The sequence below is a fragment of the Ursus americanus genome, chromosome 28 (assembly GCF_024610735.1).
Source record: "Ursus americanus isolate L20-20 chromosome 28, mUrsAme1.1.p, whole genome shotgun sequence".
Lineage (NCBI taxonomy): Eukaryota > Metazoa > Chordata > Mammalia > Carnivora > Ursidae > Ursus > Ursus americanus.
In genome coordinates, this window is record NC_142154.1 from 38570084 (window position 1) to 38589265 (window position 19182).

General features: G+C 43.4%; 1 protein-coding gene and 1 long non-coding RNA gene across 14 annotated transcripts in view; one reads left to right on the top strand and one right to left on the bottom strand.

The window, feature by feature from the left end:
• Nucleotides 1-5086: 5086 nt before the first annotated feature.
• USP3 (ubiquitin specific peptidase 3) overlaps nt 5087-19182 on the bottom strand; it is a 144847-nt gene continuing 130751 nt past the window's right edge. For all 6 annotated transcript variants that reach the window (XM_045810795.2, XM_045810793.2, XM_045810794.2 and 3 more), the window contains 4 exons: nt 9334-9452; nt 8147-8260; nt 7941-8008; nt 5087-5878 (listed from right to left, as the gene is read on the bottom strand). In XM_045810795.2, coding sequence (XP_045666751.1) covers nt 5713-5878; nt 7941-8008; nt 8147-8260; nt 9334-9452 — 467 coding nt within the window. In that variant the 3' untranslated portion in view covers nt 5087-5712. The remainder of the gene's footprint in view (nt 5879-7940; nt 8009-8146; nt 8261-9333; nt 9453-19182) is intronic.
• LOC123800869 (uncharacterized) overlaps nt 9451-19182 on the top strand; it is a 56083-nt gene continuing 46351 nt past the window's right edge. For all 8 annotated transcript variants that reach the window (XR_015722166.1, XR_015722165.1, XR_015722172.1 and 5 more), the window contains exon 1: nt 9451-10509. This is a non-coding gene — a long non-coding RNA (uncharacterized LOC123800869). The remainder of the gene's footprint in view (nt 10510-19182) is intronic.

Here is a 19182-nt window from a genome sequence, read left to right on the forward strand (position 1 = left end):
AGCCGACAGTGGTGCTTAGCAGAGAGCTCTTCTGGCTTTTCCCAAGGCATTTCCACTGGAGGTGGCCAGCCCGGCCACCTGTCCAGGCCTGCAGTCTGCTCCCTGGGAGGGACCCGGATTATAAATTGGATCTGTTTCCATTCTCTAGTGTTATCAGTGTGTGTCTGCTCCACTCCCAGTAGGAGTTGTTTTTATAAAGAGCAAAGGGGGACAGTTTTGTGTTCAAAGCTGGAAGTTGAAGCCATGGTGAAGGCCCTTTTCCCTGTGATCTCAGTTCCGTGGACATGGTTCGCGGGCGGGGCCGAACTACCTTCAGATCCTGCTGCCCCCCGCCGGGCAAAGGGACTTCCTCAGCCTCCCAGCTGGCTGTTTTTACCCTGAGTTGTTGCACAAAGACTTATCTGAAGTAGCTGAGCTCTCCGAGGTCCTTCTGTGTGTATGTGCATAACAGTTGAAGCTGCAGTTTACTTGGCTTTTACATCTTAATGTTTTCCCAGTTATGTGCCCCGCTGTATCTTGTTTGTATTTCCCAAAATGTCAGGATGGATGAGGAGGCTCTTGGTACAAAACTGCTCGAAACAGTTTTAGGTTCAAGTGTTTTAGTCTCCGCTTGCCCCTTAAGCCAGCCGGACACCCCCGTCGCTGTGAAAGCCTTCAGTACCCGGCCGTCGCCTCGGCAGGCCGCCTGGAGGTCTCCACTCTTGCAAGTTCTCCTTCCGTGAAGTAACGGAGATTCCTCACTGCGTGGATCTGTCTCCAACACTGCTTCCCTCCCAGGCCCACCCCACGTCCTGCGGCAGTGGTGCTGCTGTGAGCTGCCAGCGTGGAAAGGCTGTGCGGCTCCGTAGCAGTGAGGCAGGGAACAGACTTTCCTCGGCTCGACCAGCGACCACCACCGAAGTGGTTGCCTTTGTTCGTTCTCCCATTTGATTGGAATTGGAAGGAAGGGAATACTTTGCGTCCAGTCGTGTGGAGTCAGGCAGACAAGCAGCTGTATCGGACCCTCTTCTGGAACTAAAGCTTGGTCGTTCTGGTGCAGCTTTTGCCTTCAGAAGCACAAGGCGGCTAATGAAGGAGCAGCCGTTCTAGCCAACTCCCTCTGAGACACCAGTCTCCGGGGTCCTGGGGGCTTGGATACCCCAGCAATGCCAATGCCAAACGAAGGGGAAAGGGGTGACTTTTCTTAAAAACAACATACACCAAGAAACAGCTCAAGGAAGCATTTCTTCGGGAGGGTGACTAGCTACTGCTCTTACCGCAGACTCATCGTTTTAATGGTTCACAAGGACGGCTGACGGCCGACGCCCTCTCTGGCCCCGGTCACTCACCCAGTCCAAAGGGACACTGCAGCCCCTCGGATAGGTTTTAATAGAAAGCCTTATTATCTCCACTTTTCCTCCTAAATCCTGCCCAAACCAGTACTTTTTAGTGTGCTGACCTCTGGAAATGGGCAGTTCTTTCAGCTTCTTGAGGCTGGCCACCGGGCCGTCCTCGTGGCCTGTCGTGGCTTCCGCACGGAGTCCTGCAGGCCCGCGCGCGGCTGCTGGAGCGGGTGGGGGGAGCGCCCCAGAACGCAGGGAAGGTCAGGGCGTAGCGGCGGCGTTGACAGTCGCTTCTCCTTTCGCCCAGCTGGAGCCTGGCTCCTGCCCCGACACCGCAGCCCCCGGGCGGCCGCCAAGAGCAGGCTGCGGCCGGGAGCGCTGCTGTGCGGGGCCTGGAGGCAAACCATTTGCCTCTGTTTTCAAAGACCACGAGGAGCAGGAAAATAAATACCAGGAAAACAACGGGTGTGGACAGAGGGTGGTTCTTGTTTTCTGTTTGTGGCGGACGATGGGAGCAGAGAGGTCATATACAGGAACTTACCGAAAAGCAGAATCTTTATTTTTTAACCGTGGCACGCACGTGTGTGTCTTCCTTTAAAGGGTGATGGGTACCCTTTGCTCAGAGCCCCCAGACTGGTTCCTCAGGGCGGGGTCCAGCTCTGAAGGGGGCAGGCCGCCCTCGTTTTACAGACGTGCTGTGCGAGGAGAGGCGGGCCGGTCTCACGGCCTCGGGTGCGCACGGCCGCTCACGGCCGCTCGTCCAGCCCTCACGGCAGGGCCCCCTTCCTGCCGCCACCTGCCCCTCCGGGCCCGCGCGGAGCTGCCGGAGAACCTAGTGCTGCAGGCCGGCCCGTCCCCTGAGCAAGTGCCCGTCACTTACGTGGCTCCCCTGAAAGGCGTTCAGAAAGAACAGTCAAGAGGAAAGAGACCAGAGCTTTAATGACGCTTTCATCCATAGAAGAGTTCAGGCTGGTGAAGCAGAAAAGGGCTGTGATTACGATGTGAACGAATCCGCCCCTTGCGCCGTGGATCCTCTCGCATCACACAGACTAGGCTTCCGTGGCGAGTGAGGACGTGGGACGCAGCACCAACGCCAAGGGTCTGGAGGCCGTGACGCTCAGACCCGGGGACGGTCACACCAGCGAGGCGACGCGGCCCCCCCGCCCCGGGCCGCCTCTTCCTGCACCGTGGGCACGTGCCCGGGGCTGCACCCGTCTCCTGGGACCCAGGCCCGGGCCGCAGGCGCACACTGCTCCTGAGCCTTTCCGGGGCCCAAGGGAAGAGGCCACGTCAGCAGCAGGGTGCATGGGGGAGTTCAGGGCATGCTGGGGCTGAGGGCAAGACGTGTATCTGAATAAACCACACCAATGAAAGAGAGGTTTGGCTTTTAAGAAATAAATATGCCCCCGACCGCAGAAACCAAGCTGCTAAGCAGGCTCCCCAGGTGACACACTTACCCAGGGCCTGCACACGTCACTGGTTTAATTCTATTACGTATGTCATGACTAGACAGTAGAATACAGCGGATGAGCAAAGGTTTCTCCACCATGGAGAGAGAGCTGTGTTGCCACAAACGGTTTCCATCACCCACCTGTGTGGGAGGACTTCTGAGGAAGTTTCTAGCTCCAGGAGCCATGTGACGGCGAGGCACTGCCTCCGCTGCGCTTGGCACGAGGGGAAAGCCCTGAAGAGCATGCGAACATCGGCTTTTTAAAACAGGTATGGTAAGGCTACACAGTTCAATTTTTTAAAAATATAAATAGGCACATTTACGTCACTGGTGTTCAAATGCACGATTCAGATGGATCCAATCACTTTCCCAAAGAGCCTTCATAATGTCATTCAAACATTTCTGCTTAAGTGAAATCAAGCAATAAAAGCACTCCAGAAATTCAAAGAGGAGATGTGTCCGTCTCTTAAGCCAACAGTGCTGCCTGATGACCACTTTCCCCAACAAAGCAGTCTGGATGTCCCGAAGCTCCTTCTGCTATAAAAAGACCATTTTTCCCCACCAATATCAACACTGCCCAAGGCTGTAGCTGCCCACTCGAGGGACGAAGGAAGTGCAAATGTTAGCAGTCACGGCTGTTTGCCTTCTAAGCAAAAGAGGCTGGGTTCACAGGAGAAACCGAACAGATCAAAGAAGAGGCACATTCCAAGTTCAGTTGTATGTGGTGTTAACGTATTAATATATTAGGTCAAATTATGTGGAACTTTCACTTTTGTTGATCAAAAGGTTAAATACCGCCATCTCTTATGGTTCAACCTCCTGTAATTTAGCACCATAAACTTTTGTTTTTAAAAGGTTTTATTTGTCAGAGACGGAGAGAGAGCGCACAAGCAGGGAGAGCGGCGGGCAGAGCTGGAGAAGCAGACTCCCGGCTGAGCGGGGAGCCCAGTGAGGACTCGATCCCAGGACCCTGGAATCCTGACCTGAGCCAAAGACAGACACTCAACCGAATGAGCCACCCAGGCGCCCCTGCACTGTAAACTATGTTCTATACATGTTTCCCTCTTATCTTCTGGACTTTGTGTCTAAGTTGTAAGACCTAAACACAACAGAATTTTCTTCTCTGGAGTGAAAATGCAGACCAGCGCTGTCTCCAAGAGCCCTACACACCGTCGGAACCGCCCTAGGCCGAAGCATTCTCTGCCACATGTGGCTGCTGAGCCCTTGAAATGTAGTTAGTGTGACTGAACTCGGTTTTAAACGTAATTTTAATTAAAATTTAAATACAATTTAAATAACCACTAGTGACTGCTACACCAGATAGTACAAGTTTAGCCATAACTGCAGTTTGTTCCAGGCCATGTTCAAGTGTTAAGCAGCTGATTTCTGCCCTGAGAAAAATACAGGATCTATCTAGTGACTATTAAAATGGAAATGGAGCCACATCTCCTGCAACTTCAAACATCTGACCCAGGAGGACAGCCATCAGATTATTCATGCACTTAAAAGAAAAAAGCCAGGTTTTGTTTTGTTTTTAATGGAAGAAACAAGATTACCAAAAATTTCGGCTGGCTGGCTTAATATGAAGGACATTCTGCCCCTCGCAACAGCTTGTAGAGAACGGAGAAGAAACACGACTGGAACAAGAGCTGATAGCGGTGCACGCCCCGGGCCAGAGCCTGCTGGGGGCCCCGTTCCCTCGCGACATCATCTGCAAGTCCTGCCACCACCCCCCATCCCATCCACAGACTGGCCTTGAACGCTGGCAGAATCACAATTACCTCCCTTAGATGCAATTCTGGTTCCAAATTTCAGTTTGAGTTCAATCTTAATAGTGCTTATACCTGTTTTTCTTGAAAACAATTTTAAAACAAAGACGACTAAACTCAAGAATAGAAACTATTCAAAGTGAGAATATTTTCAGTTTGCTCTGCTATCAGGATAGGCCAGTGAGAGTTGTTAAAAACCAACAGTAGCAAAGACTCAAATCTCCTTCTGTGGAAGCAGACCCCACAGTGTAGGTGGAGGTCAGCAGGCCGACCTCAGATGGCCAAGCAAGAAATAAGACAAAAGTGGACATGCAGTTATTCCCAGCTCGAGAGCCGGGGGGAACCCGATGCTGGTTCGAAAGGCAGCAGGAGCTCTGGTTTCCTCTCACTGGATGAGTATCTGCACTGTGTAGCACAGTCTGGGATTTTTAAACACTGTGTTTGGTCGTCTCTGGACTTCTCTGTACTCCTGTCTCCGTGAACACACGCAAGCAAAAAATATCCCCAGAACAGAACAAAACAAAAAAACTCACAGGAGTAAGGTCTTGAATTTGCAGCACAGGTACAGCTGAACCAACAAATTTATTTAGTTCCTGCTGATAAACAGCAGCCTTGAGGGATACCAAGAGCAGCGAGGACCTGGCCTACTTAATGATGCCCTCCCGGTTCCCTTTTACAATCAAAGGACGATTACTGAGCAGTCACTGAAATCTCGTGGGCCACCAACGACGTGCACACATGATCCTGGCTTTACAGTCAACCTGGTCTCCGTGGTGGCTGCGGAAGGCAGCAGGCGGCTCCGCGGTGCCTCACGATCAGGAACGCGTCTGCCTTCGGCACGGGAGAGTAACGACGCATCGATGTAAATGTGCCTCCGAGTGAGAACGGAAAACATTAATATAAAAAAGTCAAATAGAACTAAGTTCTTGAAACTACATATAAAAACTGAATTATTACAACTAAAGCAGCAAATCAAAATATCTGCTGAGGTTTTCTGGTAGAACTAAAAAAACAAATTAGTCGGTGCCCATACGTCACTACCATTGACAAAACTAAACCCAAAATAGGAAATTGAAAAGTGCATAATGAAATTAAATCTTGGATCAAGTATTTATGGAAAATTGGAAATGTTTGTCCGGTATAGTTGACAAATAATGATTTAAAGGAGCTATTAAAGTTTATCTGATCCAGCTCTGGCCTGGCGTTCCACGTAGAAAAGGATGTAGGCCTTTGCCTTCACGACGGTGTCTTCATCGGTCAGTGTGACGGTGCTGTCATTGAAGTGGAACCAGCGACCTTCGTGAGCTGCATAGGCCGTGTAATGTCCAGAACCGACCCTGTCAGGGGAAGTGAAAAAAAAAAAAAATGACAAGGGCTACAGAAATAACAAAAGGATCCGTGCAATCATATAATCTGTTACATATACAATAAATTATAAGGACTGTAATAGAGAACACACCCTAGAGACTTTTGGTTTAAGGTGGCTGACTGAGCTCAAGTGTTTATGTTCTCCAAATCCACCGAAATGACCAGGAATATACTGACACTGGACATACAGGGCAGAGTGCCGTCGAATGACCAGAAATCGAAGATTTTCTACAACACATAAAGCATTGTTCACATGGCACTGGATTAATGGAGAAACCAAAGAGGTGAGCACTTTCGCCCTAACAAGCATAGGTCAAGGCCTAGGGAGACCTGGACCACTGAAGAACAGATTTCCATCACAGCCTTGGAAAAATCTGAGCTTGAGAAAGTAATCTGCCTCCGGGGAAGCGCCCTCCCCGTACCGTGGCCCTCAAGCGCTTTTCTGTCAGCACAATGGCCCACGGAGCCCGAGGCAGCCCTCCCGGCGGGACAGAAGCCTCCCAGTAGAACAGACACCCCACAAGTGCTAGAAAAACCCTCACCATTTACCAGGAATGCTCAATCTCATCATTTATTATGACTCTGAACAAACAGCCAAAGATCAGCAAAACCCTGGGGGCAGGGGCAGTGTGGAGAGTATGAAAGACAACTTCTGGGAAGAACAAGTAAAGCAATTAACCACTAACAAATTTAATGTAAAAAACCAAAGAGCTTTAAAAATTCTAATTAATACCAATGGTTGCAAAAAGATACTGCAACCATAAAACAAGAATGTTCCTATTATGAAAGGAAGTCATCAGAAAAATGGGATTGCCACAGTATTAAACATTTCACAGAGGAGCTTATCTTCAATTTGGATACAGATGAATTCCAAATTGGTGATTTAGAAAAACAGGCCATGGTAGTCTTCAGAAACACAGAGATGGAAATCATTAAAGAGTAGTTAAAATGTGTGAAAGAACCAGAAAATTCACTACACAGGAGGTCCCCCCTCATCCTTGGCTTCACTTTCCAGTTGAGTTACCCAGTCAGCTGCGGTCCACAAGACGGTCCTCCTTGTAACATCTCATCAAAAGGTCAACAGAAGCTAACACTATCACAATTATAATTAATTAATATTAAATTATAATTGTAAATTAAACTATCATAGGTACATATGTGTAAGAAAAATTAGAGTGTATATATAGGGATTGGTACTACGTGTGGTTTCAGGCATCCCCTAGGGGCGCTGGAATGTATTCGTACAGACGGGAGGGGGCTGCTGTGCATGTAATATGGGTTTCGGAAGGAAAAGCACAGAAGGGGGTGGAGCAAATACTACTTCCATGAGCCTAAGACACTGATGGAGAGTATCCCTATCAACTACCAAGCCAGAAATACATTTACTGTGATTTCTTAAATCCAAAGACAGGAGCCTGTAACCTTCCAATGAGGAAAAAAAGTTGCCTAAAAAGGGATGAGATCAGACTGGTAGTAGACTTGGCCCTTGTAACGGTGAATGATGAGGTCAAGGGAGCAATGTCTACAAAGTTCTGAGGGAAAAGGGTATTCAACATGGATAGGGGTTTGTCCAGCTTTGAAGGTAAAATAGCAAATCTCAAGAAATCAGAAGGTATAAAGTAATACAAATTTTCAGAAAAAAAAATTCAATAAAATAAATGAATCTTTAAAATAGATGACATGAAGTAAGTTCCAAATAATTCCCATTTTCCCCCAATTTAAATGTCACCCGGCAAAGGAAATAAACTTTGGAGTAAAGACTACTCAGGATTTTGTGGACAAATAGCTTAGGTTCTGAATGCTGAGCTCAAATGAATCCTTCTCCATTTTGCTTTCATGTGCCTTCTTCCTTCACAACACCCTTTCAAGAATATTCTTTCACACCAAGATTGAAAGAAAATTCTACTTCACTCACTTTAATGGACCTGACTCCATTTTGGGGGGGAGTTGAGGGAGAATTATCAGGAGTGGTGCAGAACTGCTGGCCTGCTCCGTGCTTTTCCCAAGCGTGAGAAGCCATGACACACTTACCCGGAACCATGGTGCACAACCACAGCCGCGAGGTCGTACAGGCAGTGCTCTGGGCCACTGTTCTCCGGCTACAGAACAAGGAAGAAGACATCTCAGGACGGAGTTAGGAGCAGTGGTCCGTGACATCCTATGTCCTACCTCATGTGAAGACCTGGTTTTACCGAAGAGCCATCTTTTCAGCATCTAACAAAGATAGCGCATCTCACCTCTAGCAAGTAGCATTTCATGTCCAGGCCTCTCAGGGGAAATTCTACATAGGTATCAACTTTGTTTCTTAAATATGCGGTCCAATGAAATCGTTTCAAATGTAAGCATAGCACCTGGATGAGAGAGAAATCAGACAAAGTTTATAAACAATCAATCTACATTTCAATAAAATTAACTACTTGGTACTAATGTCTCTCAGTGATATTTTAGGTGGCCTATCAGTTTATCTTTCGAACCCTGATAGTGCTTTCTTCCACATACCTTATTGTGATGTTGTGATTTATAATATAACCCCCGAAACTAATACTACACTGCATGTTAACAAAGTGAAATTAAAATAAAAACTTAAAATATATGTTTTTTAATATGTAAATTATATATATATAAAGAAACCGGTCTTCACCCCCTTTCCTAACACAGAGCTCCTAAACCCTTAGGATATCCTAAGTGATAGCCATAAAGGTCTTTGTTATGTTAATGAGGTGCCTTTCTGACTGCACCTAAGGATGGGGGGACTGGTTGCCAGGGGACCAAACCCTGTGATTACAGAGTTGGAACTTCCAGTCTTCCCCACCGCACCCCAACTCCAGAGAGGGGAGAGGGGCTGGGAGTTGAACTGCCAACAGCCAGTGAGTTAATCAGTCATGCCTATGTAATGAAGCCTCTGTAAAAATCCAAAAGGAGGGGTTTGGACAGCTTCCAGATGGGGAGCCAGAACAGTTCGAGGCCCATGCCAGGCCCCACACTCCACAAGGACAGAAGCTCCTCTGTTCAGGACGCCGCCCTGCATGTCTCCTCATGCCTGTCTGTGGCGTGTCGGTCACGAGCATGAAGTGGCAAGTGGGGCTCGTGACTGGCTTCGGAAGCCCTTGTGGGGCTGAGACCTGCACCTGTGGGGCCTGGTCGCTGTCTCTGGGTAGACAGTGTCCGAGTTGTGGGGAACTGCAGGACACCCCGCTGGTTGCTCAGCTGTGGTGTGGTGGGAAGCCACCCCTCCACATGCTAGAAACTGCGATCAGGACACAACAATTATGCGTTCGTAAAGGGTTTACCTTCTACGAGCAACTCTAGAGACCAGTACAGAGCAGATCACGTAGGCTGAAGTTACAAAGATGATTTGTCTTCTCCTCAGTCATAAACACTTTTCCCCTCAAAACTGCATTATAATTTGAAACTCAGTGCTTACCTTGGGTAGTTTTTGAATCCAAAACTTTTTAGTAGATTTTTGTTTCTTTTTGCATTTGTGGCACATATATAACTCTGTCTCATCAAGTTCTTCTAAGTCAGTAAAACTGCGAAGACAATCTAAAACCAAATTGATTTGGGCAGCATATCAACAGGATGCGTTCTACAGAGGCAGGACGCCGCAGAAAACACGCTGAACTCTGAAGCTGGACAACCCTGGCTCGAAGCTCAGCGTCATTCACTCTGTGACCTTGGAAAAGTCAGCCTTTCTCAGCTGCAAAACGGAGCCCCGCAAACAACAACAAACCAAACCTACTTTGAAGCACTGTCGTGGGGAAAATAATGTGTGTCAGGTGCCTGGCATCATGTCTGCTGACATCTGGGAACGATCAGTCGATGACAGGTTATGGTACTGTTGCCTTTGGTGCTATTAGCGAAGAATCAGTCTGGATACTTTGGCTAAAAATAGTTTCCTTAATGAAATCAAGGTTTGAGCAGCAATTTTCTCTCAATATCTTGTATTACAGAGGACAAAGCCCCCAAGTTCATCAAAAAGTCAGATTCAGATCAAACATTTTCATACTCATAACTTATTAAAAAATAAACATAGCTTACAGGAGGCCACATCCCCAACTTCCTACGGTATCTCCAGTGAACCCTTTGTTCCAGGCTCTACTCTCAAAACCCTGGACAAACCAGAGGTACGTGTTTTTTTTTTAAGGTTTAATTGTGTAATCTGGGGTTTGGTAAACTGTGGCCCCAAGCCAAATCCAGCCACCTGGTTTTGTAAATACAGTTTTCTTAGAACACAGACACGCCCACGGATCGCCATATCATCTGTGGCTGCTTTTACACAGCAACAGAGTCGTGTAGTTCGGACGCAGACCTTACGTGCAATAATGCCCGAAGTACTTACTATCTGGCCCTTTATAGAAAAAGTTTGCCAATTCCTGTTGCAATCAGTAAGGTACGTATTGTTCTGTAGAGAAATAATAATATATTATTCTTTTTAGAGAAGAATATGAATGTCTGTGCACCCAGCACTTAAGTAAAGAGATGGATTCTCTCCTGTACTTGAGGAGCCAGACTGCGTGAACGGCATCCCTTAGAGTTGTGCAGTGAGCAACCTGAGCAGCCAGGTGTGGGAGCCCTGTTAGGAGTTTCCTGCATTTTCCCAGTAAGAGACCCCATATTTCCCCCTCGAAATAGGCATTCTCGTGAATTTTTTGTTGTCTTTTGGCTTGCCTTTATAGACTATATACATACATGTATGCATCTTTAAACAGGATAATGTTTAGCTAGAAAAGTTGGGTAGCAAGCACTAAACCTAGCTAATTATATTAGGAAAAGCAACACTGTCTCTGTACTCAAGAGCTTTCAAGTCCTAGTCCGCCTTGGCTTCCATGAGAAAGGGTAAGAAAGCCTGGTGGAGGCAAGGGGAGCCATGCATTCTTTGTGGAGGTTTTTTTGAGGCACAGTTGGCACGTAACATATTAATTTCAGCTGTATGACACAATGATTCAGTACTTGTACCTGTTGTGACATGATCGCCACTGGGAGTCTAGTTAACATCCATTAAAATTTCTTTTCCTGTGATGAGAACTTTTGGTTTATTTTCTTAGCAACTTTTAAATATACGATACAGCATTGACTACAGTCACCATGCTGTATTATTACATCCCCACGACTTATTTATAACTACAAGTTTCTACTTTTTGGCGCCTTTCACACATTTTGCGCACTTCCCATCCCGCACCTGTGGTAACTACCAATTTGTTTTCTGTATCTATGAACTTGGTTTGGTTTGGGTTTTTTTAGATTCCACATATAAATGAGATCATATGGTATCTGTCTTTCTCTGACTTTAACTTAGCGTAATAGCCTCAAGTTCCATCCATTTTGTTCTAAATGGCAAGATTTCATTCTTTACGGCTGAATAATATTCCATTACATAAATATTGTCTTTGTCCATTCATCCAACGGTTGCTTCTTTATCTTTTTTTTTTTTTTAAGATTTTATTTATTCGACAGAGATAGAGACAGCCAGCGAGAGAGGGAACACAAGCAGGGGGAGTGGGAGAGGAAGAAGCAGGCTCATAGCAGAAGAGCCTGATGTGGGGCTTGATCCCATCACGCCGGGACCACTCCCTGAGCCGAAGGCAGACGCTCAACCGCTGTGCCACCCAGGCGCCCCTCTTTATCTTGATTATTGTAAATAATGCTGCAGGAACACAGGGATCATATATCTTTGCAAGTTAATATTTTCATTTTCTTTGGAAAAATACCCAGAATGGAACTGCTGGGTCATATGGTAGTTCTACTTTATTATTTTTTATTTTTTTTAACACTTTTTATTTAAATTCAATTAATTAACATATAATGTATTACTGGTTTCAGAGGTACAGGCTTGTGATTCATCATTCTTATATAACACCCAGTGCTCATTACATCGCACACCCTCCTTCCATCACCCAGCTACCCCATCCCTCCGACCCCCTCCCCTCCAGCAACCCTCAGTTTGTTTCCTATGATTAAGAGTCTCTTAGGGTTTGTCTCCCTCTCTGGTTTTATTTTTTCCTCTCTTCCCCTATGATCCTCTGTTTTGTTTCTTAAATTCCACATTATCAGTGAGATCATATGACTTATTTCGCTTAGCGTAATACCCTCTAGTTCCATCCACATCATTGCAAATGGCAAGATTTCATTTTCTAATGGCTGCATAACATTCCAGTGTGTGTGTATGTGTGTGTGTGTGTGTGTGTGTGTGTGTGTGTGTGTATACACCACATCATCTTTATCCATTCATCTGTCGATGGACATCTGGGCTTTTTCCATAGTTTGGCTATTGTGGACACTGCTGTATAAACACTGGGGTGCAGGGGCCCCTCTGGATCACTACATTTTTATCTTTGGGGTAAATACTCATTAGCGCAATTGCTGGGTCGCAGGGTAGCTCTATTTTCTTGAGGAACCTCCATACTGTTTTCCACAGTGGCCGCACCAATTACATTCCGACCAACAGTGCACGAGGGTTCCATTTTCTCCACATCCTCCCTAATGCTTGTTATTTCTTATGTTTTTGATAACAGCCATTCTAACAGTTGTGAAGTGGCAGCTCACTGTGGCTCGTTTGCATTTCCCTGATAAGTGATGTTGAGCATCTTTCCTGTACCTTTGGCTGTGTCCGTATGTCGTCTTTGGAAAAATGTCTGTTAGGATCTTCTCCCTTTTTTAAAAATGGAACTGGTTGTTGCTGTTTTGTTTTTGCTATTGAGTTGTAGGAGTTCTTTATATATGCTGGATATTCACCCCGTAACAAATACTATTCGCAAATGTTTTCTCCCGTTCTGTAGGTTCCCTTCTCATTTTATTTCCTTTGCTGTACAGAAGCTTTTTGGTTTGAAGTAATCCCATGTATTTCATTTTGCTTTTGTTGCTTTGGCTATTAGAGACAGAGTCAAAAAGTCACTGCCAAGACCTGTGTCAAGTTCACTCCCTACATTTTCTTCTAGGACCTTCACGGTTTCAGGCCTAGGTTCCAGTCTTCAGTCCATTCAGAGTTAATTTCTGTGTCCGGTGGAGGTAGTCCACTTTCACTCCTGTGCATGTAGCTGTCCAGTTTTCCCAGCATCATTTAGTGAAGAGACTGTCCTTTCCCCTTGTATATTCTTGGCTCCTTTGTTATAAATGGACCGTGTATGTACGGATTTATTTCTGGGCTTTCTATTCTGTTCCATTGACATGTGTGTTTCTACGTCAAAACCATACTCTTGTGACTACTACAGGTTTGTAATTTAGTTTAAAATAAGGCGTGTGAAGCTTCTGGCTTTGTTCTTCTTTCTCAAGATTTCTTTGCCTATTTGGAGTCTTTCGTGATTCCATCTACTATTCTATCTACTTCTATGAAAAATACCATTGGAATTTTGATAGGGATTGCACTGAATCTGTAGATTGCTTAGGGTAGTGTGAATAACATTAATTCTTCCAATCTATGGGCATGCTATATCTTTCCATTTATTTGTGTTATCTTTAATTTCTTTCTTCACTGTCTTATAGTTTTTAGTGTATAGGTCCTTTATTAAATTATTTAAATTTATTCCTGGGTATTCTTTTTGGTGCAATTGTAAAAGGGATTATTTTAATTTCTCTGATATTTCACTATTAGTATATAAAATTGCAACAGATTTTTGTATTTTGATTTTGATCCTGCAACTTTACTGAATACACTTTTTGGTGGAATCTTAAGGGTTTCTATATATAATATCATGTCATCTGTATTTAAATAGTGACAGTTTTATTTCTTCCTTTCCAATTTGGATGCCTTTTTTTTTTTCCTTGCCTAATTGCTCTGGTGAGGATTTCAATGCCTTATTGAATAAAAGTGGTGAAAGTGGGCATCCCTGTTTTATTCCTTATCTCTGAGGAAAAGCTTTCAGCTTTCCAGCATTAAGTATGATGTTAACTATGGGCTTGTCAGGTATGGCCTTTACTATGTTGAGGAAGGTACCCTCCATACCCACTTGAGTTTTTACCATAAACGGGTGTTGGGGCACCTGGATGGCTCAGTTGGTTAAGCATGATCTCAGGGTCATAAGATTGGGCCCCGTGTCATGCTCTGTGCTGGGTGTGGAGCCTGCCTGAGATTTTCTCTCACCCTTTGCCCCTCCCCCGGCCCCTCCTTGTGCTTTCTAAAAATAATAATAATATAATAATAATAATATAATAATACATGGTATTGAATTTTGTCAAATGCTTTTTATGCATCTACTGAGATAATCATATAATTTTTATCCCTGATTTTGTTAATGTGGTGTATAATATTGATTTATAGATGAACCATCCCTGCATCCCTGGAATAAATCCTGCTTGATTATGGTGTATGATCCTTTAATGTACAGTTGACCCTTGAACAACATGGGGGTTTCAGGGCATCAACCCTCTGTGTGGTTGAAAATTCATGTATACATTTTGACTACCTTAAAATTGAACTACTGACAGCCTATCTCCGACCAGAACTCTACTGATAAGTCAATTAACACACATTTTGTATATTATACGTATTATATTCTGTACTCCTATAGTAAAGTAAGATAGAGAAAAGAAAAATGTAATTTAAAAAATCACAAGGAAGGGGCGCCCGGGTGGCTCAGTCAGTTAAGCATTTGACTCTTTGTTTCAGCTCAGGTCATGATCTCAGGGATGTGTGACCGAGCCCTGCACTGGACTCCATGCTCAGCATGGAGTCTGCTCGAGATTCTCTCTCTTTCCTTCCCCCCACTTGCACGCTTGCTCTAAAATCAATAAAATAAAAAAAAATCACAAGGAAGAGAAAGTACACTTATAATACTGTACTGTAGTAATTGAAACAGTTCACGTGGACATGCGTAGTTCAAAACCATGTTGCTGAAGGGTCAACAATATTTGCTAATATTTTATTGAGGATTTTGCGTCTATGTTAATCAGGAATATCTGCCTGTAATTTACTTTTGTTATGGTCCCCTTGTCTGGTATCAGGGCAATTGTAAAATGGCCTTGTAAAGTGAGTTGGAAAGTATTCTTTCCTCTTCTACTTTTTGGAAGAGTCTGAGAAGGACTAGTATGAATTCTGTGCATGTTTGGTAGAATTCATCACTGACGTTGTATAGTCCCAGACATCTGTTTGTTGGGAGATTACTGATTACTGATTCAATCTCCTTACTAGTAATCAGTCTGTTCACATTTTCTGTTTCTTCATAATTCAGTCTTGGTAGGTTGTATGTTCCTAGGAATGTATCCATTTCTTCTAGGTCTCCAGTTTCTTGGTGTGTAACTGTTCACAGTAGTCTCTTAAGATACTTTGTATTTCTGTGTCATCAGTTGTAATGACTCCACTTTCCTTTCTGATTTTATTTGAGTCCTGTATTTCCATGAGAATGGCTCAAGGTTTGTTGATTTTATCTTTTCCAAGAACCAGCTATTTTGTTGATCTTTTCTATTTTCTTTTTAGTCTCATTTATTTCCACTCCAATCTTTGTAATTTCCTCCCTTCTAACTTTGGGCTTTGTTCTTTTTCTCATTCCTTAAAGCGTAAAGTTAGGTTTATTCGAGATTTTCCTTGTTTCTCAAAGTAGGTTACTTATTGCTATGAACTTCTCTTCTAGAACTGTTTTTGCTGTATCCCTTAAGTTTTGGGTACATTGTGTTTCCAGTTTCATTTTCAAAAGGCATTTTTTAAATTTCTCTTTTGATTTCTTCTTTGACCCGTAAATTGTTCAGTAGCATGTCGTTTAATCTCCACATATTTGTGGATTTTCCAGTTTTCTTCTCCTAGTTGATGCCTAGTTTCATACCACTGTGGTCAGAAAAATAGCAATAAACATAGGGGTGCACATATCTTTTGAATTAGTTGTTTTCATTTTCTTTGGGTAAATACCCAGTAGTGGAATTACTGGATCATATGGTATTTTTTTTTAATTTTTGAGGAATCTCCATACGGTTTACCCCAGTGGTTGCACCAATTTTATATTCTCACCTACAATGCACTAGGGTTCCTTTTTTTTCCACATCCTTGCCAGCACTTGCTACTTCTTGTCTATTTGATATTAGCCATCCTGACAGGTGTAAGGTGGTATTTCACTTGGTTTTGACTTGCATTTCCCTGATGATTAGTGATGCTGACCATCTGTTCACGTGTCTAGCCATCTGTATGCCGTCTTTGAAAAAATGTCTATTCAAGTCCTCTGCCTACTTTTTAATCAGATTTTTTGGTTATCAGGTTGTATACGTTTTTAATACAGTTGGGATATTAACCCCTAATGGGATAGATCATTTGCAAATACCTCCTCTCATTCAGTAGGTTGCCTTCTTGTTTTGTTGGCTTCCTTTGCTGCACAGCAGCTTTTTATTTTATTGCTGTAGTCCTAAGAGTGTGTTTTTGCTTTTGCATCCTGCCTCAGGAGACCGATCCATAAATATGGTGCAAAGGGTGATGTCCAAGAGATTACTGTCTGTATTTTCTTTCAGGAGTTTTACGGTTTCAGGTCTGACATTTAGGTCTTTAATCCATTTTGAGTTTGTTTTTGTGTATGGTGTAACAAAGTGGTCCAGTTTCATTCTTTTGCACGTAGATGTCCTATTTTCCCAACACCATTTATTGAAAGACTGTCTTTTCTTCAGTGTATATTTTTGCCTCCTTTGTTGCTGATTAATTGACCAAATGGGGTGGATTTATTTCTGGGCTCTCTACCCTGTTCCGTCGACCTGTATGTCTATTTTTGTTTTGATTAGGATAGCTTCGTACTACATCTTGAAATCTGGGATTGTGATACCTCTGCTTTGTTCTTTTCTCATGATTGCTTTGGCAATCTTTTGTGCTTTCATACAAACTTTAGGATTGTTCTACTTCTGTGAAAAATATCATTGGTATTCTGACAGAGATTGAATCCGTAGATTGCTCTGGGTAGTACGGACCTTTTAACAATATTCTTCCAAACCACGAACATGGTGTATCTTTCCATTTCTTTGTGTCATGTTCTATTTCTTTCGTCAATGTCTTAAAATTTTCAGAGTATAGCTCTTTCACTTCCTTGGTTAAATTTATTCCTAGGTATTTTATTCTTTTTGCTGCAACAGTAAATGGGATTGTTTTCTTTCTGCCACTTTGTTATTAGTTTTTGTGGTGGAGTCTTTAGGGTTTTCTATATATGCTATTATGTCATCTACAAATAGTGACAGTTTTACTTCTTCCTTACCAATCTGGATGCCTTTTTCTCTTATCTGATTGCTGCAGTTAGGACTTCCAGTACTATGTTGAATAAAAACGGTGAGTGGACATCCTTATCTTCTTCCTGATATGAGAGGAAAGGTGCTCAATTTTTCACTATTGAGCATGATGTTAGCTGTGGGTTTTTATCTTGAATGGATATTGTATTTTGTTAAAGCTTTTTCTGCATCTATAGAGATGATCATATGGTTTTTTTCCTTCCTCTTGTTAATGTGATATATCATATTGACTGATTTGTGAACAGCAAACCACCTTGCATCCCTGGAATAAATCCTACTTAATTGTGGTGGTGGTGGTGGTGGTGGTGGTGGTGGTGGTGGTGGTGGTGGTGGTGGTGGTGGTGTGTGTGTGTGTGTGTGTGTGTGTGTATGTGTGTGTGGGGGGGGACAGAGAGAGGGAAAGAGAGAATGATTTAAAAAGTTTTTTTGTTTTCAAGATGTTGTCAGAGAGTGAGCGCGAGAGAGCGCACACTAGCACTAGGGAAGAGCTGCAGGCAGAGGGAGAAGCAGGCTCCCAGCTGAGCAAGGAGCCTGATGGGGGACTTGATCCCAGGACCCTGGGATCATGACCTGAGCCAAAGGCAGATGCTTAGCCAACTGAGCCACCCAGGTGTCCTAAAATGTACTGTTGAATTCAGTTTGCTACTACTTTGTTGAGTATTTTTGCATCTGTGTTCATCAGAGACACTGATCTGTAGTTTTTGTTTTTTGTAGTGTCTTTGTCTGGTTTTGTTATCAGGGTAATGCTGGCCTTGTAGAATGAATTTGGAAGTTTTCCTCCCTATTCTATTTTTTGGGATAGTCTGAGAAAAACAGGTATTAACTCTTCTTTAAGTGTTTGATAGAATTCACCTGTGAGGTCATCTGGTCATGGACTTTTGTTAGTTTATTGATTACTGATTCAATTTCATTACTAGTAATTGGTCTCTTCAAATTTTCTATTTCTTCCTGGTTCTGTTTTGGAAGATTGTATGTTTCCGCGAATTTATCCCTTTCTTCTACATTCTTCAATTTGTTGCCTATAATTTTTCATAATATTCTCTTATAGTCCTTTGTATTTCTGTGGTGTCAGTTATATTTGTCCTTCATTTCTGATATTTACTGTAGTCCTCTCTTTTTCTTAATGAGTCTGGCTAAAGGTTTATCAATTTTCTTTACCTTTTCAAAGAACCAGCTCTTAGTTTCATCAATCTTTTCTATTTTTAAACATTTCCTTCTTTCTACTAGTTTTGGGTTTCATTTGTTCTTTTTTAAGCTCCTTTAGATAAAAGTTAGGTTGAGATTTCTCGCTTCTTGAGGTATGCCTATATCACTATTAACTTCCCTCTTAGAGCTGCTTTTGCTGAGTCCCAAAGATTTTGAATCTTTGTGTTTTTTCACGTCTCCATGTATTTTTTCATTTCTTTTTTATTTCTTCATTGACCAAGTGTTGTTTAGTGGCATGTTGTTTTGCCTTCATCTGTGTTTTTTCCAGATTTTTTCCAGATTTCTTGTAATGAATTTGTTTCATATTGTGTGTAGAAAAGATACTTGATATGATTTTTTTTTTTAAGATTTTATTTGAGACAGAGCACAAGCAGGGGGAAGGGGCAGAGGGAGAAGCAGGCTCCCCGCTGAGAGGGAAGCCCAATGCAGGGCTGGATCCCAGGACCCTGGGATCACGACCTAAGCCGAAGGCAGATGCTTAACTGACTGAGCCACCCAGGCATCCCATTTGATATGATTTTAATAGACTTGTTTTGTGACCTTACCTGACCTATCCTAGAGAATGTTCATGTGCACTTGAAAAGTGTGCATTCTGCTGCTTTTTGGTGGGGGGATGTTCTGTATGTATCTGTTAGGTCCATCTGGTCCAATATGTCATTCAAAGCCACTGTTTCTTTATTGATTTTTCTGTCTGACTTATCCATTGATGTAAATGGGGTGTCAAAGTCCCCTACTGGTACTGTATTACTATCCATTTCTCCTTTTATGTCTTTCAATATTTGCTTTATGCATTTAGATGCTATTTGGGGTGCATAGATATTTACAACTGTTTTATCCTCTTGTGGCATTAGGTCCCTTTATGTGGTGCCCTTCTTTGTCTCTT